This window comes from Dipodomys ordii, unplaced genomic scaffold (genome assembly GCF_000151885.1).
Source record: "Dipodomys ordii isolate 6190 unplaced genomic scaffold, Dord_2.0 Scaffold40, whole genome shotgun sequence".
In the NCBI taxonomy this organism is placed as follows: Eukaryota; Metazoa; Chordata; class Mammalia; order Rodentia; family Heteromyidae; genus Dipodomys; species Dipodomys ordii.
In genome coordinates, this window is record NW_012267256.1 from 13,303,157 (window position 1) to 13,326,830 (window position 23,674).

General features: G+C 34.0%; 1 protein-coding gene across 1 annotated transcript in view; it reads right to left on the reverse strand.

Annotated features, from left to right (window-relative positions):
- Nucleotides 1-23,674, reverse strand: part of Rfx3 (regulatory factor X, 3 (influences HLA class II expression)) — a 141,692-nt gene that overhangs the window by 78,438 nt on the left and 39,580 nt on the right. Inside the window, exons 3-4 of the mRNA XM_013018429.1 lie at nucleotides 14,965-15,062; nucleotides 2,748-3,006 (exon numbers count right to left, since the gene is read on the reverse strand). Coding sequence (XP_012873883.1) covers nucleotides 2,748-3,006; nucleotides 14,965-15,062 — 357 coding nt within the window. The remainder of the gene's footprint in view (nucleotides 1-2,747; nucleotides 3,007-14,964; nucleotides 15,063-23,674) is intronic.

Sequence of the window (23,674 nt, forward strand, 5' to 3'; positions counted from 1 at the left end):
CCAATGGTAGACTTTAAATAGCATCATATTTAAATTTTGTTAACTTGATTTTAGCAACATGAAACTGTAAACAAAGAAAAATCTCACTGTGAAATCAAGACAAGGAAAAATCTGCACAATTGAGAGAAAGAACCAAATCAAATATATGGTTTAATAATAAATGCAAGGCAATACACTAAATATTAGCATATATGTATGTATGTGTGTGTGTGTGTGTGTGTGTGTGTGTGTGTGTTGATAAGGTCACAAAAATTATCTCTCTATTCAATGTTTATACTACTTTTGTTTAAAAGGAAGAATTCATTCTCTCTAATAGAGGCTAATTTTATGAAGTAAATATTTTTCTTCAAATATTTTTGATAGTACCAAGGATTGATCTCATATTTGGTAGGCAGGTTTCTTACCATTTGATTTGAACCATTCCTCCAAACCCCCACACCTCAAAAATATTCTTTTATAATAAAATAATCCTAGTCGAAATAACTTCAAGCTTTGCAGTTAATAAATATCCTGAAATATGAGTATCTTAAAAGTAAATTAGTATGTACAGTTGGTATTTACAGTTTTCAATTATTTCCAGTTTCGACAATCTAATTCTGTACCAATCATGATACTTTTCATACTCAATGTACAACATCAAAAGGTATCCCTTCAACAAAACCCTATAAAATTGAACTTGCCAACATTTACAACTACATTTGTATGATTCTATCGATAAAGTTTAATTTTGTAATAGAAATAATAAGTTTACTACACATAAAGCCAATTGCTATGGATGTCTGGATAGCTAAAAACATGTGAAGGCAAGTAGAAAGGGCTAAAAAAGATGAAGTAGGAAAGGGTGCAGTCAGAAAGATGGTGTATGGTATGTCAATATGAAAGAGCGGCCTAACAAAATAGGAAAAGACACGTTCACTCTGCTTTTCTGTCCTTCTAAGGCTTTGATAAGTAGCAGGTACTTTATTTTCCCTTGGAAAGAATTTCTTTGGTGGCCTTTGCTGGGGTGCTGGCACTAAAATTTTTAACGTCTTTTCCTCTTGTAAAGATAATGTTACTTTTCTATCTGTTGATACTTTATGATTCGTTAGTAAAGGATTTGAAAGCTCAGAGAACACCATTTTTATAGGGGAACTAGGATCCAAATATGCTAGGATTTATTACCAGCAATTTTCTTTAGTTTTTAATCTGTATAAAAATACTGGTATTACTGAATGGTTTAGAAATATTGTATTTAATACTATGAATAACAACAGACAAATTCACAAGAGAAATGCTTCAAAAAGACAAAGGAAAAACAGTGTGTGTCACTACTATGGCTTGAACTCAGTCCTGGGCACTGTCACTTAATTTTTTTGTTGTTGTTGTTCAAGGTTGGTACCCTACCATTTGAGCCAAAGCTCAACTTCTGGTGTTTTGGTGGTTACTAGGAGATAAGAGTCTTATAGACTTTCCTTACAGACTTTCCTTATAGACTGGCTTCCAATTGTGATTCTCAGATCTCAGGCTTCAAACTGTGACTCTCAGATCTCAGTCTCCTGAGTAGCTAGGATTATAGACTTGAGCCACTGGAGACCAGCAAAGAAAGAAAGAAAGAAAGAACTTCTAAGAATTTGCTACTCTGAACAGCTAGTCGTTGTTTCCAATGTTAGCAACGAGTAAATTAAGAATGAGGGCTTTAAATATTGGATATGAGGAAAATGTAATAAATGGTGAAAATATTAATGAATATAATCACAAGACACACGAAATACATGCTAGCTAAGTACTTACCAAATACACATTACATCTTGAAGAAAATCCATTAAATGAGAGAGAAAAATCTCTCACTTATTATTTTCTCCAAATTTATTCCCATTCTTTTCAAATTTCCTTCTGCCTTATTTCATTTAAACCACAAAGTACAGAGAGAGATAGTGAGAAGAGAGTACATCTACTTGATTCAGTTTCCTAGCTCAGGTTACAGAGTGATGTTACTGAATTCTGTGTGCCTTTCTATGATTATTTTTATATCATTACATGAAAGCATATTGTGTTAAAAATAAAAATTAAATATTGTGTCAAATGTTAAACTTTAAAATCTTGAGAGCTCAACTATGAAGGGGACATCCTTAAGTATTATTTGCTCATAGCTACAAATGGAATCTACAATTTCTTTCATCTGAGTCCCTTAAATTCCAATGTGTTTTTCTGGCAGAGCAGGCAATATGGCTTTACATGCAGCACAAGGATAAACATTTTTATTAAGTATCAGTATCAGTATGTATCACACTTTCTAGTTTGAAAGTGAGTCAGTTTAAAAATACGTAGTAGCACAAGCAGCAGTCCACGAATTAAATATTACGGGTAAAATATGTGCAAATATTACCCTCTCCATTTTACTGACTAGATTTTTATTATAAGTACAATGTAAAAGTAAGTTCATTTTATAAAAATTAGAAGTGTTTTGATGAATAGCACTGAAGCCTATTAAAATTAATAATAGAATGAATTAAAACCACCTTTTTCTAACATAGCATTCATTGGTAATAAAGAACTTCACAGTTTACTTAACTGGAGGGCATACATATCAGTAAAGTTCTGAATAAGATTACATCTATATAGGCTAAATTCTGCATACTACCACCACACTAAACTCACTTAAGGGCCCTGCTGTCCCTCTCCTCTTGGTAGTTCTTTTTCCTCTATAGGGAAAAAGAGACCTATGGAAACTACGAAAGACTAAATTCCATAAAAACTCAAACACTTACTGTCGCTGGGGAGGCTCGGGTTGTGTGTGTCACTGCATGACCAGAATTCTCCATGGAATTGCCAATCAGGTAAGTTCCTCCAGAGCTGCTGATGAGTTGTCCCCCTGTGACGCCCATCTGAATCCCACCAGTGCCCACCATACTGTGGGAGGAGACCACGGTTGTCACCTGTGCAGAACTCCCTTGGGTATCAAAGTAATTCCCTCCAGTGTTTTGGCTGTACATCTGTGTTTCTGTGTAAGGATAGGTTGTTGTCCGGCTTTAGAAGAAAGAAAAAAAGGAGAGAGTTACTAGCTTGTTTATTGCATCTGACTTTCTTCTAATGTGCACATTTACGTATTTAAAGACATCAATTAGCAAAGCCTTAGGAATATGTGCAGTTATACATTTTTTTAAATGAAACCTCAGTCTTGTAAAAAGTTTGGATTGATTGTCAAATTAAAAGTATACCTCAACTTGTTTCTGTACTTTAGGGTACTTGTCAGGTACAAATAAAGCAGTTCAGAAAATCACTATAAAAGTATCGTCCCTTTAATAAGTACTTCTACTTCTTTTCTTCACATTAGAGTAATTGACAGGTGCACAAACATCAGTTTGGGTCATTTCCCTCCAGAATACCTTCCTAATGAAATTCCCTACTTTGTCATAAAACATGTAAATCTTGGTTTAACAAAATTTGAGATTAGAACAACTAAGATCTGAACTGCCTAGGGGGTAGACAGGTCAACCGTGCAGGCTGACTCCTTCCTGTGTGACTCACAATCACCTGTGAGGGGGCAGCTTGCATGGGTCTCCTCCCCCACCACAAATATCTTGAGCAAAAAGTTTACTCACATTGGACCCTACGTCCTGGTCTAAGCAATCTTTCTCCCTCACACTCCTTTTTCTCCTTTATAATGGGGAATGTCTCCTCTTCATGTTATCACTTTCCACTTTCCAACATCTACAGCAAACCCTCTGCCCTTAGTATTTCATTGGAATCACTTTTAATAAGGTCACTTGTGGCCAAATCTAAATATCAAGCTAAAAGGTGCCTGTCATGCCTTATCTTTTTTTTTTAACCTACCTGCAATGTGACATTGTCGACCACTCCATGTTGCCCTTTCCCTCTTTCTTCTATGATGATCAAGCTTGTTTCATTTACCATTGACTATAACTTACACTTCAAGACTACAACTTACACTGAAGTTTTGCTTCTTTAATACCACAAGCTCATGGGAGTTACAATAGTACAAAATTATACAGGCACAAAATACAATATATTTATATTTCAATTCAAATACCAAATCAGAATTCCCTGCTCATCTGGGAGTTGGTCACTATTGGCAGTTTGATGTTTCTGCCTTTAGCCATTTCCCATACTTACATGAAGGTCTTGGTGTCTTAACCACCTGGGATAAGACATTTTATTTCATTTCCTCTTTCCTATAGCTGAAGAACCTTTTAAAATTACCACTTTTTTTCTGGCAACTTCTTATGTTGCCTGTAATTCAGTTTTTCCTTACTTAGATACTGTATAACACATACATGCCCATAATACGCATGCTCACAGTAAGTCATCATAGGAGTTCATGTCTCTGCTCTATATATTCTATGATGATTTAAAGAAATTTAAATCTCTTTTTCTAACAGACAACTGATTACCTCTAATGGAAAACTGCATTGGACATCTCGATATGCAAAAACTAACACATAGGATAATATTTCCCCAACACTATAGCAGTGAACAATACCACCAAACTAAGTTTGAGACATTACAACTGATTCTTCTCTCATTTAGACTGCTTTGACTCAGTACATCTTGCCAATTTTATCTTCCAAATAAAATCCGAAAGACCCAATTCTCCTTTCCAGTCTCACATTTATTACCATAATTCATAAAATTTTTGGTGTAGTTGCCTTCTAGTTGGTTTTCCTTCCCCTCATCAGGTTTTGAACCTATCTCTAACTTTGCTGCCACAGAATTTTCTAAAAGGCAAATGGGAAAACAAAACCTTGCTGACAAGCTCATGCCCTCAAAAGTCTTCTTTACCTTCAGAAAAGTTCAAAGTTCCAATAGGCGTGCAGGAGATACCAAGGGTTGATTCTTACATAATTTCAAAACTAGGTACTTGTCCAGGTTCTCAAATGCTTCCTCATTGGCCAATTTGCTCATTCTTTCAAAGTGTCACAAGGTTTCCTCTGCTTTACTGGCTTTTGACAGTTCTCTTCAACTCCCTTCCCTTATCCTAATCAACCTATGCCCTGTTTTGATGCTTATGTGTCGAGAATTATTTTTTTGCATAATTTGTATATTCCAGAAACTCCTCATTAGGGTGGTTTCTTCTAGATAACTCTACTAATGTTGGCTACATTCCTAAAATATATCTTATTGCATATGCTGAAATTTCTTCATATGTTTGTGTTTTATTTCTATCTGTAATCTCAACACTTAGCACAGTTGCTGGTACCCAGTAGACACACCAGTCAATACGTTAAAGTATAATTCTGTTAATAGATATTAGACATTGTAAACAGTTTCATAAATTTCTATAATACACATTCTTTAACTTTTCGTTAAAACATGAGAAAATATGTGAAACTTTCTGTATCATTTAAAGAAAGAATTTTTATCCCATTATAACACTGATAATTTATAATTACAGTAATATCATAATATTCAGAACGTATTCTATACTGAGTAAGCAATGCTTTCCGCAAAGAACCCAGCAGATTCAGTATAATTTTACTGTAGGAATTATAACAAATAATTTCATAGAGAGCCATCTTTTATCTTTGTCGGTCATGGGGCTTGAACTTAGTACCTAGGTGCTATCCCTGAGCATTTTCGCTCTACTATTTTGAGACACAGGTCCACTTCTGTTTTGTAGGTGGTAAACTGGAGATGAGAGTCCCACAGATTTTCTTGCCCAGCCTGGCTCTGAATCATAATCCTTAGATCTCAGCCTCCTGAGAAGAAGCTACGGTTACAGATGTGAGCCACCAAGATCTGGCTAAATCACTTTTTACACAAAGAAATAGCATTTGTATTTTTCAACCGAGCATCATATTTAATAAAATAAAACAGCCACGATGGTTATACTTTAGAGAAATGAGGCCATTTTAATTTATATCTATTACAATAACACAATCTGATGTTGGTATTTAAGTACAATCCAGTAAGTTCTATACACAGGTAGAGGACATGAAATACTCTGACAGGGGCAGGACAAAGCTCTGACCTTCTTTTTCACAGTATATGCACAGTAATTTCGATTGGTACGAAGGTTTTTCCAAAAAAAAATTTAAAAATAAATAAATGATAGATCACAGTTATTGACAATGTTTTAGCTTACAACTATTTTATGTACTTTTCATGTATTAACTCATTTAATCATGATGAAAACAATCTCTGAGTAACTGAAGTTTGGATTGATTAAGAGTGTTTGTCCAAAGAAAGTACTTTAATAGTTACATGTCCTTCTAGCTTAATGTGATTGATGAACTAAAAATTACCAAAGAGAAACAGAAGGAAGAAATGTGTTGGTATCTTGGGAGCCAGATGATGGCAGATAATGCATGCAGAAGCCATCGTGAGCCTTTTCCACTTCTACATGTTTTAAGATCTTGAATAAATGCTGAAAATTTTTTTTTTATTTTTAATTTAATTTTTTGTGTTAGTGCTAATCCTGGGGGTTGAACTAGTTAGTGTTCCTGAGCATTTTTGGTCAAGATTAGTGCTCTATCACTTGAGCCACAGCTCTATTTCTGAATTTCATGGACTTTCCTGCCCTGGCTGGCTTTGAGCCACGATCTTCAGATCTCAGCTTCTTGATTATCTAGGATTACAGGCGTGAGCCACCAGCATCTGACTCTTAATTTATTTTTAAAAATAAATTAAGTGCTAAAACAAATAGATCTTTCCTTAGGTACTAGAAACAATGACTTTTTAATTCTGATGCCTAAGATTGACTTGTTTTTCCTATTGTATATAATGAATACATCTTCCATAAGCTACTACTTCCATCCTATTTCCTCCCAAAATTATAAAACATATGTTCAAGAAAATCACTACTTTTGGCACATCAGATTGAAATTAACTATTTCTAGACTATATTTCTGAAATAGCTAAATTCCCAGACAATTTCATGAACATCTTTGTTTGTTCTATATTAAGACATGAAAATAATGTGGCATATTGTTTCTATAGCAAAAGATAAAACTTTGCATTGTTTTCACAAGTAGATAGTAATGAATAACACAGATATGTGTATACTTGCTGAGAGGAGCTTCTTGAGAGCTATTCTGATTGTAATCATGAGATGTTGTTTACATTCACTCATGCTTCAGCAGATACCTGGAGTAACCACGACTCTGCATATTCTTTGCTCACTGACTCACTACAATGATATTCACTGTACCTTAGCTATATGACATACGTTTTTTGTTTTTGTTGTTTTCTTCTGCTCTGCTGTCTTGTCCACAGGTCTAGGTACACAATAGCTCTCTAAATTATGTTTTCATTTTTACCTATGTTTTGAATACGCTCCCAACAATAAGTTTAGTATTATAAAATTAGGCAATAGTATAGAAGTGATAATTAAACAAAAATTAAATCAAATTAAATTTAAATTTAATTTTATGAGGATAAAATATAGTAGTGGTAAATATTATAATATCTTTTTAATAGCAGGAGCAATGTAATTTGTTTTAATTGTATGTGCTCCCAATCTTAAGAGTTAAATCTTTGCTTGGTTCTATCTAAACTTTTTTAATTTTTATTTTTATATCTATTTTATTGTAATGATACTGTACAGAGAAGTTACAGTTACATGAATAAGATAATGAGTACATTTCCTGTTGAGCATTGTTACCTCTCCTTTGCTTGTCCCTTACCTTCCCTTCCCTCTCCACCTCCCCACCCCCCCCACCGCACCTGAAGTTGTAAAGTTCATTTTCAACATAGTGTCTTGTACATATCATTGTTATAATGGATCAATCTGTATCCCTATTTAAGCATTTGTTTTTTCCCTTCCCCTCCCCAAATTAGAAAAATGTATACACAAGATGCAGGGCACCAGAATCAAATACAGTGAAAACAGGGGTTATACCATGGGGGAGAGGGGGAACATACGAAAGAACAAATAAAATCACACAGTACATTATAAATATGTTAAAAACAATAGCAAGAAAGAAAAATCCACTTGTGTCCCTATCTTGGGGTTCATTTCACTTAATATCATCTTATATGGTCATATGCACATAGCTTTTGAGCTCTTCTGCTTGTCCTAGACACATACTAGTTATTGCAAATAAGAGAAACCATGGGACCTATGTTTCTTTGGGCCTGGCTTACTTCACTTAATATAATTTTTTCCAGGTCTTTCCATTTCCTAACAAATGGGGAGATGTCAATCTTTCTGATGGAGGCCATTATATATATATATATATATATATATATATATATATATATACACACATATGTATATATACCATATTTTCTTGATCCATTCATCTACTGATGGGCATCTGGGTTGGTTCCATATCTTAGCTATGGTAAATAATGCTGTGATAAACATAGTTGTGCTGGTAGCTTTAGTAAAGTCTTGTTTGTGATCATTTGGGTAAATGCCCAAAAGTGGAATTGCTGGGTCATAGGAGAGCTCTATGTGGAGTCTTTTGAGGAACCTCCATATTGCTTTCCAAAGTGGTTGAACAAGTTTATGCTCCCACCAACAATGCCATAGGGTTTTATTATACTATCTTAAAGTAGTATATTATTTCATTATTTTCAAGTACCTCTGAAATGGGTCATGTAGCATGATTCTAGAATATGCTCAATCCAATATATAAGAAACAATCTTATTGGAAAAATGTCTCAGTGTTGATGCTATGTATATCTGCTTAGATTAGAAAGAGGAATAAGTAAAACAGGCATTCAGAGTGAACAACTTTGAAATATTTCCAAAACATAGCAAAGTTTGAAAGTGCAAGTGTGATCTAAGGGGACTTGTTAAGAAGTGAGGGGTATTATACTATCCCACTTTATCTACAAGAAGTGAAGCCAACAGTTTGGGGATTGTTACCCTTCTTTTACAGATGGAAAGGAAGTCTTATAGAGTAAAATGACAAAAGAAGCCTGGAACTCAAGTCTGGATATCTCCCAATCAATACTCTTGGTTTTTGCCATTACCACTTGCATTACAAAGTGAAAATTTTATTCACTGGATTCAAAGGAAAATAGTGAATTAAAATTGTCTTAGAAATCCATGTGATTGAGGGATGAAGACATTTCTTTGTTAACAAAAAAAAAATCTATACTCTTCTACTTTTGTTTTTCTTTGTAAGGACATGAGTGGGAACATATTCCTTTGTTCTGGAGAAATTTAATAACAAGATATTTCTTGCTGTAGAATTTCTTTGTTTTTTTCAGGAAATTTCCCATGAACTTCTGTTGTGTGTTTTTTAAAAAAAACAATTATCAGCTGAATAGAAAAATTAGGCCAGAATTAAAACAAATAATAAACAGAAGGTTGGGTATTCCTTTCTCCTTATTTAATTACTCCCTAAATTGCTTACAAGGTTATTTAATTACAAAATGTGATGTTGAAATTTTACCAAAAATGGACTTCTCTACACATTATATGACTGAAGAGTATTTTTTAATATTTAATTAATTTATTTATCTATGCTAATCTTAGTGCTTGTTAGGCAATGTGGTCTATTCCTGAGCTACATTCCAGCCCAAAGAATAGTTTTCATTTACAAAATAGAGATTTTTTTAACTATAAGATTAAAAAACAAAATTTTGTAAAAAAAATACCCTTTGGTTTGATGATTAGCCATTAAAATCAGAAGTTTATTCATCTTCAGTGAGAAATACAATATAACTACTGTGGATAATATTTACTAAAATGACTTTAAAGTGACTTTCTCCCCTAAACATAAAATAACTCAAGATCTATATAACTCAAGCCATATTTGAATGTCTTTCATTTTTGGAGAGATTAAAGAATTTTTTATGATATCAGCCAAATAGGCCTTACTTTTACTGTACAGAAATTTCCATGCACTATTCAAGGAACAATTCTCACTCCAAAAGGGCTTTACATTATTAATGAAATACAGAAGACAAGTGAATTCACAAATGAACTCCTGTACTTTGTAGAGTACGCATCAGAAGTATAAATGAACTATCCTCTTATTCTCAAACATAAAATACCATAAAACCATTTCTTCTAAGCATAAAACATTTGAAGGCCAGTAAGAAAGTATAACTTCACCTACAAATATTGAAACATACTGTTTTACCTAAAGAGGAGAAAAAAAATCAGAGTTTCTAACCCTTTGAAATGTACGGGGAAAATAACTAGATGGCTCACAAAAAAAGAAAAAAACAAACAAGATTTTCAGGTGATGACTCAAAAGTTTGGTCCCAACCAAATACTTATTGTTATTGAATAAATTATTCAATGTTAACAAATTAGTGTGCCATCTCTTGAAGCAAACTATTAATGTTATTAAATATTACTCAAGAGTTTTATATGTCAGTTCTTAAGATATTATGTGTTTTCTTTTTTGTTGTTGGTTTTTCCTATCACACGAAGCCTAATAAGAACCAGTGTTTCTCAAGAGGGAAGAAATTCCTTAGCATTTCCTTGTTGTGTATATCTACAAGTCTTTTAACGGACTAATTTTTTTGGAACAGGATTTGGCAACCTCTATACCACAATTGATCACATGTCTATCATTTCAACAGAAAGACTGTAAGAAGGTTAGTAAAGCCTTACTATATAGCATCTAACAATACAATTAACAGTTTTATATTTTAAAACATTGATGATGGTGATTATACAGGGAAATCTAACAGCTTGATGATTTAATTTGGTCATAACATAGTATTGTGTCATCATTTTATATTAGCAAGTTATATAAATGAGTTGGGTAAATATGAGTCAAAAAAAGGGGAAAGAAAGGAGAAAAATAATTTTATTCCAAAATCTGATTCCTGGTGTAGTCACCAGGAAATTTCAGTTGAAATGGATGCTTACTGTATGGTATATGATTTAAATGATTGCCTAAAACAGTATTTCCTAGCTCGTTTAAACATAGTAATTTATATGATTAGAGATCACAAATTATAAGAATTTGTGTAGTAATGAAGATGACCATGATTTAGACTGGAAAAAATATCCTTGGGGAAAAGATACAGGGAAATAAGAACATTTTTTATTCACATTGGGTTCCTTTGAAAGCAAGGATAAGGATAAAGAAGTAACAGAGCTTTTCTATACCAATAAATGTTATTCCATAAAGCAGTCACAATTGCTCCATTAAGATATATTCCATTTTGCTAACCCACAGGATTAAGCCTGTTGTGCTAGCAGTAACTGTCAATACTCACAGTGAGAAGCAGGTAAACACTTTAGTATCAATTAATTATAATGATTACACATTCTCATAAGTGATCACCACAAATCTAGGAGTACTGACATCACCTCTGGAGTAAGAATCTATAAATAGGTATATAGATTTATATAGAGAGAGACATAGGGGAGGAGGACTGGGGGTGGGGTGGGAGGAGGCTGGGAAGGGATGGGAAGGGGAAACAAAGGAGAAGGCTACAATGCTTGATAAGAAATGCACTCATTATCTTGCCCATGTAATTGTAACCCCTCTGTACAGTATTTTCACAATTTTTTTATATATCCACACAAAACGAAAATGCTGGTAAGAAGGGCATTGGTGAATAAGCCCTTACTAAAGTATGCACAGGCTGTAGGGTCATTATGGGGTGCTGGAAATTTCATGATCAAGATCAGAGTCCATATTTACTGGGAGGACCATTTGCAGATCTTTCTTATTATCACAGAGAAAGGAGGATCTGAGATCAAATACTAGTTGAATAGCAATTCAGTGTGGCATAACAGAAAAACAGGGATTCTTTCTTAGAGCACATGGAATAAAGCACATTCTTTCCTAGAGCACATCAGTAATAGAGTACAATGACTCAAATGAATATTAGACATAAGAATTACAAGTAGTCAAATGGCAGCACTGCTAACTTATGGAGAGATTAGTTTAAGCTGAAAACAGAAAATTATTTGTGGTAATACTTGAAGAAAATATTTCTCATCATCTAGCCACTAAAAATTTTAATATAATTCATGGTAATGCAATGGTATTTCTCTATAAAGCATTAAAGTGATATTTTAGAACCTCTATTCAAAATTTAGAGTTGATAGTGATAAATGGTTTATAGATAAATCTCCTTCCTCTTAACCAACAGCGAACACTTTTGATAAGATGGCTGGAGCTGAGGATGCAGCTGCACACAGACCAGATCAAAGCTAATTAGATTTTGTGGCAAACTGAACTCATGACCTAGACTTCCATAGTCATGATCTAACCTAATGTGCTAGAAGGGCACAGAACAAACATGCTGGCTCTAGCTGTTTTCATTAATGCATTCTTGTACTTCATTGTTCTTATAATTTTAAAGGATCAACTTTACAGATGGTACTTTCAAAGGTTTTAAAAATGAGTAAATTCATTCAACTTGTATCTCTCTTGGTGACCCCTAAGATCAGTAAGGAGACAGTTTAAGAATGTAACAAAAAAATAGGCCGATTTTAGAGTCAGAAGAAATGTAAACAACCCAAGTACAAAATTAAAAAGCATAATTAGTGTTTATTTAGAGCTTATTATTTCTCCAATGGAAAAGAAAACACTTCTGCTAAGCTAATTATCTCCATTTCACAGATTATAAAAGGTAAATACAAAGTCAGATCGTCAGAAGTTAGCAGAGCTAATCCTTCTTTTCACTATTAAAAAAGAAGGTACGCACAACTGTGACAAAGGCTATACAGTTAACTCCCTACATGCGCTCCATCCTTTCCCTAGCCACCATCTACCACACAGACATGACAGTTACAAACCCCCATTCTCAGGTTCCCCTGAAATCAAGCATTACTATGTGTCACAGGCAAAAAAGCAATAAAACTGGCAATATTAGTGACCTCTAGCAGTGTCTAGAAAGTTACTTATTTTCTGTGAAAACAGAAAGGTCAAAGTGGCAGGCATCTCTTTTATTTGGTATAAATCCCAGTAAGTAATTTGGATTTATGATAGAAAATACAAATTCAGGGTCCAGGATGATCTGATTCTATACAGAAAATGGGGTGAAAATATTCATAGTGTGCATAAACTATGCAGAGTTGTAGATTCATTAGAATAGCAGCAATTTATAGGCTTCTTTTAAGAGATAGTCACCTAAGTGTAAATAAAACAAAAGACATTCCCATTCAGGGAGGATTCTTTCTTTCTACTATTGAAAATATAAAAAATATAAAAACAGTAAAAACTAAGAGTTTGTTTGCTATGTCAGAGTTCTTTCTAGAGTAAAGATAAGCTAACTACAGAGAAGGAAAGATAGGGTCAGTCTTGAAAGATCACCCGAAACAGGTGATGGGGGCTGGCAACAAAGGGGAATGCCTGTCATAGTGTCCTCACAGAGGAAAGGGAGAGAAAAACTCACACGTCCAAAGCAACTCACCCATCCAAAGCACAGAGACAGTGAAATACAATATTTGAAGGAAACACCTGAAGTTGCTTATGTCTATAACTAGTGGAAAGTGAAGCTTAGAGGTAGGAAAGGGAAAAATGCCAAAGCAAGCAAGAGATGTAGTGTTGAGGCAGTGGTGGTATAAGCAGACTCAGTGACCCAAAGTATTAAGACCCAATTGCAAATGTCAAAGAAAAGGTTGCTTTTGTTTTTGTTTATTATGTACCAGGTTGAGTGTTAGGTACCTAAATATTATAACATATATCACAACAACTCAACAAGATTATCTTCTCCCCTCTTTCCATGAAAACAAAATAATAGGGAGCTTACAATATTAAAGTAAAATGATCACTACAATTATAAAATAAATACATAGTTAAACCAAGATCCTGGTAATCTTCCTTCTCCTACTACTACCTACTAATAAGATATCCTATGTCATGTATTCTTGGGATAAATGGCATTACCTATGGAAAGAGTAGGTACAGAATAAAGAAAGCAGAATTACCCTGGGTTACTACACCAATACTAAAGGAAGGTAAGTAGAAGATTCAGTGAGAGAATTTTGATTCATTCAGGTAAATCCAAAAAGCTAGAAGTTACAAACAAAACACAAGTTGAAAAAACTTCTGAAGACTTGCAATAATTCTTAGTCACTTTATTTTTAGTAACATCCAGATTCTTTATCTCAAGTGTCTTAAAAGTCCCCAAATTTACAAATCTACATTAACAGTGATACAAAGGAGGTAAGTTAATAGAGGGATGTATATCAAGATTGGAAAATAAGACTTACTGCATTTACTCACTTTTATAAAAAAGTATCTAAGTTAGAAAATATGTGGGAAAAACCAAAACTCCTCATATACTAGTTTATACTAATTTACATAACTATCCATACAAATTCCAGTTACATATTTAAAAAATGGGTTTTGTAGCTGGACACTAGTAGCTCACATTTAATCCTAGTTATTCAGGAGGCTAAGATCTGAGGATCTCAGTTCAAAGCCATCCTAGGCAGGAACATCTGTGAGACTCTTATCTCAATAAATTACCCCACCCAGCAAAAAAAAAAAAAGCCAGAAATGGAGCTATGGTTCAAGTGGTAAAACATTAGCCTCAGACACAGTGCCCAGGCCCTGAGTTCAAGCCCCAGGACTGCACTCAAAAAGAAAAGCTTCACAACACATTATTAAAATTTAGAAATCATGACATAAAATATGTTTTTCTTAGTCTAAGGATGTCTACTAAAGGGTACATAATTATAATAATTTATAATACTTCAAGAAAAATAAGCATAATTAACAAACACAGACAAAGCTTTCAAATTTTCAGTTTGATTTCAATAACTGCTCTAGTAAGAAATAACTGACTCAGAAGACTAAATTCTGAGAATTGAGGTGTAAAAGTCAACGCAGGCAGATAAATCGAAGAGACATGCATCATTAATTAGCCAGAAAAAAGCCAGAAGAGGCGATAGGGCTTATGTGGCAGAACTCCAGCCATAGGTGAAAAGACCAAATCAAAGAACGAAGCCCAAAATTCAAGCCCAATGACTACAACATCGCCATCATGACCAACAACAATGAAAACAACAAGGAAGCAATCTGGGACCAGAGGGGTATATTGTTTCTCTCTTAAGGAGGGAATGGAAGAGGCCTACGCATACAAACTTACATTGCTCCATTGGTGTAGACAGTATCGCTTCCTTCCACATACTGCACCTGAGCTGGATAGACATGTTGTACCTGCTGCACAGTCTGTACCTGCTGTACCTGAAAAACAAATGTCAAGACTATAGTAAGAGGCAGGCAATATACAGAAACAATACACAGAACTAGATTTACCAATAGGTTTTTCCATAGCATATAAGTATACAAATGGCCCACAATGAAGACTATGAAGTTCATGCTTATTTCAAGACAAGCAGAGATTGGGTCTAGATCAACTGTAGCATTTGTTTTAAATCAGTTCCATAGTAGTCTTACAGGCATGTATGGATCTGTAAGCTTAAAAATGTTCTAGTTTAAAATCATGAAACTTGCTCATTCATTTCATAATTTATGAAATCCTACTCCATTTTATTTCGTAAGACTAGATTCATTTTTTAATTGAACAAAACCATAATGAAAAGTTACAAAAACTCAAACATGGAGAAATAGTTTATTCCATTCTTGAATGCATTCAACTTTTTGTCCAAGATAAATTAATGGTCACCAGCTCCCTCCTGTTTAGTTAAATTCAGTTCCAAAGATAATATAAACATCTCAATTTGTTGTGTCTAAAAGGTAAGACTTATTTTCTGTGAGTGTCGCAGTTGAGGAGTGAACTGAGGACCTCACATTCACTATGTAGGTGCTCTACAACTTGAACCATGTTTCAGCATTTTTGCACTATTTTCTGGACAGTGTCTTACTTTATGCTTGTGGCTGGCCTTTGGTATTTGTCTTTCTACCTATGCTGTCCTCCAATGACACAAGCCACTGAAACCATCCATTGTAGTTGGGCTAACAGGCATGGGCCACCATTCCCAGCTATTAGATGATCAGCTATAGTCTCAATTACTTTATGCTTCAAATTGCAGCCCCCATATCTCTCTCTACCACGCAATCCAGCCTTGCGCCAATAGTCAAGAACTGCTTTTAAAATGAGTTTAAAATACAAACCACACATAAAAAAATCAACAAGTGCTAAATATCCTCTGAAATTCAGTCACTAATCAAATTTCTGTCATCATTCCAATAACTTTGTAAGATTGATTTGTTCAATTTAGAGTCTTAACAAGGTCTACACAAAACATATGATTAATATTTTCTTCCCTTTTAATCTCAAACCCTGTCCCATTCTTTTTTATTTTTTTGCACCTTAGTTCTTGAAGAAACTGGATCATCTACTTAAATCAACCACTAGAATTCTAGATTTGGGTAGTAACATCACTAGACTGTTATTTAACATGTCATTCGAATCTCCCTCCCCCCCTTCACCCCAAAAAAGGCAGTGTTAAAATTGATCTAAAGGGTCAATTGGAAGTTCTTAGCTGGATTCATCTAATTAATTCTTCTAATTAATGGTTTATAAGAGAATACTAATAGTCATCAAAATGTATTTTCTAAAGATATTTTGATAAAAAAAACCTTAAGGTGTCCTAATTCTAATCCTGTTTTAAGTTAGTAGCTTCTTATAAGGAACAAGTTCCTTCAATTACTTAGTTACTTTAAAATATGAGCATATAGAAAGACTAGGACAAATAATGATTCTTTTATTTTTCTATGGTGACTTTATGTCTTTCTCTGCAAAGAAGACCAATATGCTTTTATTTTATTTTAATGAAAGAAGCTGCAGGTGGAGTTTAAGTGGGAGAATATCTGCTTAGCAAGTAAGGCCCTGAGTTCAAATACTTTTCCAGCAGACATCCACTAAAGATTGTGAGAGATGTTCTGCTGAACAAAATAGTATCAGATGACAATTGGGTTTATTCTGTTTAAATTACTAAATTTAATTTCTCTCTACTCAGTATCTAGACATTTATGAATATTTTCAAACATACCCTTCTCTACTCCCTTGTAATCAACCATTAAATTTTTGCATGTTCATGTTACCTTCTCATATGGCTAACTGGTTTTCTCTACCTAATTTCTCTCCTCAACTAATCTACTACTTCCTTCCAGGCCTGATTAAAAATTTAGTTTCTTTGGCAAGGGGTGTAGCTCAGTGGCAGTCCACTTGTATTAGCACTCACAAGGTACAGGGTTTGATTTTTAGTTTCTCTCAGAAGGTCTTCAGCAACTCATTATCCCATTTGAGACTATCCTGTCTTAGAGTACCCAGGACTCATCAATCCTAACTTATATTCCCATACAGTAGGCAAAATACATTAATTTGGAAATAGCATAATTAGTTTTAAATCCTGTGAGATACTGGCTATTTATATATTAGTGTGGTCAGTTTCTTTCTTTTCTTTTCTTTTCTTTTTTTGTCAGTCCTGGGGCTTGAACCCTGGGCTTGGGCGCCGCCCCTCAGCTCTTCAGCTCAAGGCAAGAGTTCTACTGCTTGAGCCACAGCACCATTTCTGGTTTTCCAGTGGTTTATTGGAGATAAGAGTCTCAAGGATTTTCCTGCATGGACTGACTTTGAACCATGATCCTCAGATCTCAGCCTCCTGAGTAGCTAGGATTACAAGTGTGAGCCACTGACGCCTGGCTAGTTTCTTTCTTTAAGTAATAATGCCCTTTGCATAACATAAGAACATCTAATGAGGGTCTTTTTCTGGAGATATAAAGCAATTGCATATAGATAAAAGCATATTTCTGCCTACATGATAACCACAGTAAACAATGAATAATTGGTAAAACTGTCTATTAAATGCCTAAAAAAATAAGTAATGCGGGCTGGGAAGCTGGCTCAGTGGTAGAGCACTTGCCTTGCATGCATGAGGCCCTGGGTTCGATTCCTCAGCACCACATAAGCAAAAAGAAAAAAGCCGGAAATGGCGCTGTGGCTCAAGTGGTAGAATGCTAGCCTTGAGCTGAAGAGCTGAGGGACAGCGCCCAGGCCCAGAGTTCAGGCCCCATGACCAGAACCCCTCCCCCCCAAAAAAGTAATGTCTTTATATCTGTGCAAATGTCATCTTTATATTCTAATTGGTTTAACCCATACACATCAAGGATCCTTTAAAATAAGCTGGGTGCTGGTGGCTCATGCCTGTAATCATAGCTACTCAGGAGGCTGAGATCTGAGGATCATGGTTCAAAGCCAGTCTAGGCAAGAAAATCCATGAGACTCTTATCTCCAATAAACCATCAGAAAACCGGAAGTGGCACTGTGGCTCAAGTGGTAGAGTGCTAGCCTTGAGCTGAAGAGCTGAGGGACAGGTCCCAGGCCCAGAGTTCAAGCACCACAACCAACAACAACAACCAACAAAAAATAATAATGTAATTCTATAATTAAAGTTAAAATCAAACAGAAAAATGTGCAGAAAGGAAATATGGAAAGGAAAATTGGAAAGGAAATATGAGGAGATGTAGGCTAATTTATTAAGGACAGCAAATATGAGGAGATGTAGGCTAATTTATTAAGGACAGCAATATTTAATTACAACCCTGTCAAATGGAGACTGTGTAGTTAGTGTAAAAACAAGGCAAGATTCTTCACATAATCTACAAAAGTAATAAAGTAAATAGAAGACAAAATTAAATAACTAAACACTAAATTACAATTTTAATTATTATATAGCCCTTTTTTTCTGCCAATCATTAAAAAAACTGGACTTAAGATGGTCTTTTTTGTTGTTGGTGGTGGTGGTGGTTATGGTGCTTGACTGAGGGCCTTGGTGCTGGCCCCGAACTCTTTTGCTCTACCACTTTGAGCCACAGCTCCAATTCCTTCTGCCTGGGATGGCTCTGAGCCGCGATCCTCAGCTCTCTGCTTCATGAGCAGCTAGGAGTACAGGCAGGAACTACCAATGCCTAGATTAAGATGATCTTAATACAATTTAGGTGAGGAATGAACATGTACATATATTTTATAGTTTGAAAAGACATTTTTTTTAAAGGCATGAAGAGGGAGGAAGCAGAAAAGAGAGACTGAAAGGACAGGAAAGGAAAAAAGAAAAAAAACAAATATATCTATTTTATGTACGTATGTCTCATCTCACCAATGAGAAATTCAGATTTTGAAAGAAAAATCCTTATTTTTCAACTTCGCCATTGGATTTGGTTTGTTTGGCAGTGTTGCCATGTTTATTAGTAAGATAAATTGGAAAGCTATAGAATTGATGCCTTGTACCTCAAATTCAAGTCAGTCAGTTCCAAGAAGATCTCTGTATACAGAGAGAATTAATCTGGAGTTATAATTCAAGTCATATAAGGGAAAACAAAAATGCTATAATTATAGCCCTTCTCTGTAAGCAGTAATACACATAGAGAGGTAATTTTTATTTTTGCTTTTTTAATTGTTGTTGGTTGTGGGACTTGAACTCTGGTCCTGGGTGCTATCCCTGAGTTCTTCAGCTTAAGGGAAACACTCTACCACTTGAGCCACAGCGCCACTTCCAGTTTTCTGGTGGTTAATTGGAGATAAGAGTCTCATGGACTTTGTTGCCCGGGTTGGCTTTGAACTGTGATCCTCAGATCGCAGCTTCCTGGGTAGCTAGGATTACAAGGCATGAACCACCAGTGCCCGGCTTTTTTTACATATTATTATATTACAGAAGTCCAGTGCAGGGTAAAAATGGTGGAAATATTTCATAATTGCCTAGTGATTAATTATTAGTGCACCAATTAAAAGAAACATCCAGTGAATATTTATAAAATTTGTAATATCTTCTAATATAAATAAGTGTCTCCTAAGAAACTTAATGAACTCAGCAAGAAATACCTATTATTCCAAAGTGAACTGTTAATACTATTTAATGTAGCATTAAAAACCACAGGTGTAATTCCCTGCTAGTTTCTGTTTTTAATAGCTGTGACTAAATATATTCAAATATTACTTAATATTATAATATAAAACATTAATTTCTGCTCAAGTATTTCCTGAATTCTTACAGATTACAAACATTTTATTTTAATTGTCATTAACTTGGTGCAAGTACTATTTGGTAAGGCTATTTGGGAAACTATCAGCTCAAAGACATTTCACTACCATTCCACAAAACTTAATTTCCTACCTATCCTTGTAAAATTTTAAATTGAAACATTGTTGCTATTCACTACATCTGGGCCTTTAAAATAAAGTCTATAAAACTAAATTTATCTCTTCATTTCACTGTCATCTCCAAAATAAATGGGCAGAAAGGATAACTAAGAGAATTAACTATTAAATATTTTCCAGTATTCTCAAAATTTAATAAATACAGATGGCCAAAATGTCGACTAAAAATATATGAACAATGGTAGAATAATCGGGAATAGTCAACTTTTTTATGTTCAATGTGTAAAAGTCACCTAAATATACCAAAGTGAAAAGAGCACTGTGCTAAACTTTTAAGAATGTTGGCAATAACGAGATCTAATTACAAAAACTTTTATCAGAAATTTATTTTTTCTGCCAATGGAACAAAAAAGAATTCTTCATGATGCAAATAAATGCAACTATGTATGGAAACTAGATGATTAAGAAACAGCACTTTTAGCCGGGCACAGGTGGCTCACGCCTATAATCCTAGCTACTCAGGAGGCTGAGATCTGAGGATCATGGTTCAAAGCCAGCCAAAGTCCATGAGACTCTTATCTCTAATAAACCACAGAAAATCAAAAATGGTAGAGTGCTAGCCTTGAGCTCTTTGAAGAGCTCAGGGACAGTGCCCAAGCACAGCACCAACAAAAAAAAAAAAAAAAAGGAGAAAAAGAAAGAAACAGTACTCTTATACAAACACTTAAAATGAATGGAAGCGATTTATTCTGGCATTAAAATGTAGTATGCACTTGCTTACTTCATATAAATTTTCATAATTTGTATTATTTATAAAAGAAGTGAATAACAAAACAAATTATACACCACAAGGAAAATGTGCTAGTTTAAAAGAATCAATTAGTACATTTTGCAAATTGCGACAAATTTATACAATGTTATCTTGAATGTGCTTCAAGAAAAACAAAATGAATCATACTTCAAAACATAAACTTTTCAATAATAAATGGAATCATTTATTAATTCATAATCATTTAAATATATTTGTAAAAATTTCTTCATTCGTCAAATCTCCATTGCCTTGCTTATATAGCAGCTTTTCTTAGACACCTAGTTAGCATTAAACACTGCACCTTAGCTCTAAGAACTGTCAAATGCTGCACTAATCTATTCTAACAGATAAAATAGATAGAAAATTCACAATAAATCCCTTTGGAAAAAATCTTAAATAACTGTTAAAAGCTTCATTAAGGTCACATTTAAAGTATGTATAAAAGATAGTAAAAGACCTTTTAGAATATTTTAAATGGGATATAATATTTAAAAAGTTATGTTAGAGGCTCTCAAGAAACTGACCAAATGTGTCCCAGAGATAAAAAATGGCCCACATATTATTAGATATTAATAACAGAGTAACAGGTAAGAAAGAAATTCAGAGTAGTAAAAAGAGAGTAAATTAGAATGCGAAGGGTTATTTGTAAAGAGAGAGTAAATTAGAATGAGAAAAGTTATTTTTAAGAACATAAAAGGAACAGAACTCTTCAAGTATTTTTATACCAGTAAATTGTAGGGGAAAGAACTGAGGAAATATAAGTCAAAAAGGGTTCACATATGAGAAGGGAAGGTGGGAGAAGATAAAAATTAAAAGAAAAGCCTGGAGGTGGCTCAGGCCTGTAATTCTAGCTATCCAGAGGGTTGAAATCTGAGGATCTGGGTTTGAAACCAGGGTGGGCAGCAAAGTCTGCAAGGCCCTTTTCTCCAATTAAGCAGCAAAAGGCTGAAAGTGGAGGTACTGCATAAGTGATAGGGCATCATCAGCCTTGAATGAACATGCATCCCCATAACACAGGAACTTTTAAAAAGGGAAAGAAAAATGACTGATTTGCTCAATAGGCAGAGTGTTAGAAAAATAGAAATCTTGGTGAAAAGTCAATGAATCATGCTACCGGTTATTTAGTAAAACCTTCACAAGAACAAGTCCAACAGCTATTGTGAAGTATCAGTGGGCACTGTACGTAAAGGTTGCTTATGTCTTCATAATCACACAGTGAACAGAAAGCATGGTTAAGAGATAGATAGGATGGTCAGCAGGGTTTCAGGGACTCAGGGGAGTTTCTTAAATTCTGTCTTATGCATATACTCACCTAGAATATTTCACGGCAATCACAAAATTAAAAAAAAAGAAACATGAAAGATAAAAAGGGACAATTAAGGAATAAACACAACACTTACAGGGGACAGATGGTAAATGTAGGTAACAGGCAGGAGTTAATAGGTTTAAATTACATATATATGTATGAAAATGTTACAAAAAAAGTAATGTCAAATAAAAAGTATCCAAAAAAAGTAAATTGGTGACTCATTTCAAAGCCTCCTACAAGCTAAGTCATTTACTTTAAGTGAAATAAACTCTATTGCTAGCAGCCTGTGATTCAGAACAGTGTGTCTTCCCCAGGATTAGGGCATAGAGAGGGTAGTGACCTACCAAGAAAAAGCAAAGTAAATTTCCTGGCATTAAAAAAAAAGTCTTATTTTGGTCAAAATGATAGAAATTGGATACACTCCCTTCTCAAAACCAATTGAACTCTATCAATTAAATATATGTCTAATTACAAATGCTTATTACAATTTAAAGGTCAAGGAAATATGTTCATATAATATTTGTCTTTCTCCACTGCATATACAATGTTTTGTAGAATTCAATACCAACTGAGATTAAATGTTTATTTTATTTTACATGTCCAGATCAGTACTCATTATTTGTGTGTGTAGGTGTGAGCACGTGTGTGTGTGTGTGTGTGAAGTGGATGTTTCACTTTAAAGTGAAACAGGGATTTATTAAATTTTACATAATATCATGAAGACATGAATGTAAGATAAAATTTATGGGGAGTATTACCCAAGAATATAATTAAAAGAAATGACTTTTCAAACTATCATTAACAAAAGTGAATTTTTATTGACATTAAATAATTACTAAATTATGTTAAACTGCTTATAGCAAAAAGCTGATTACCAAAATGGGATTTTAATACTTGTACTTGCTCTCAAGGATAGTGTTTTTTAAATAATAGAGTTACACCTTTATAGTGCATTGTAGTTTTTTGCTGTTTTTTTTAATTATGATGTTCCTGTTTATAGTGTTAGCAATACATTCTTTTTTTCTCCAATGAAGTGAAAAGGATAAAGCAAATAAATATAGACACAAAATAATACAACCAATTCAGTTTCTGTAGCATCAGAGTTAATTTGTATTCCTTAATTTTAATCATGTATATTAGAGGAAAATGCTTAGGATTAAATCAGTGTTTCCACTTATATAGCTCTAAAACACATTATAATAAGTATCAGATAATTGATACAGATATACTTTGAATTCAGGGATAATTTCAGTGATTTGTATAACGAATCTTTTAAATTTCAATGCAAGGTAATGATGATAAATTATTAATCAACTAAGCAGTTTTATATGTGGCCAGAAATTTAAAGTATGCAATACTTCGCGTTAATAAATGTATCATTTTAGAAAAGTAGTTATAGCAAATACATTCATCAACTTAAGTAACATGAACAGAGCAGAGCTGGAAGAAGTCCAGGACATAGTACTATAAATTGCTGAATGATTGAGAAATGGATTAACAAATGCAATATAACATAATTCAAGTTAGGCGAGAACAGAAGGCTGGTGTAGGAAGTACTATTTGTCTTTATTCAAACAATTTAAGTAATACTAAAAGGAAAAGACTTTCGCTACTCT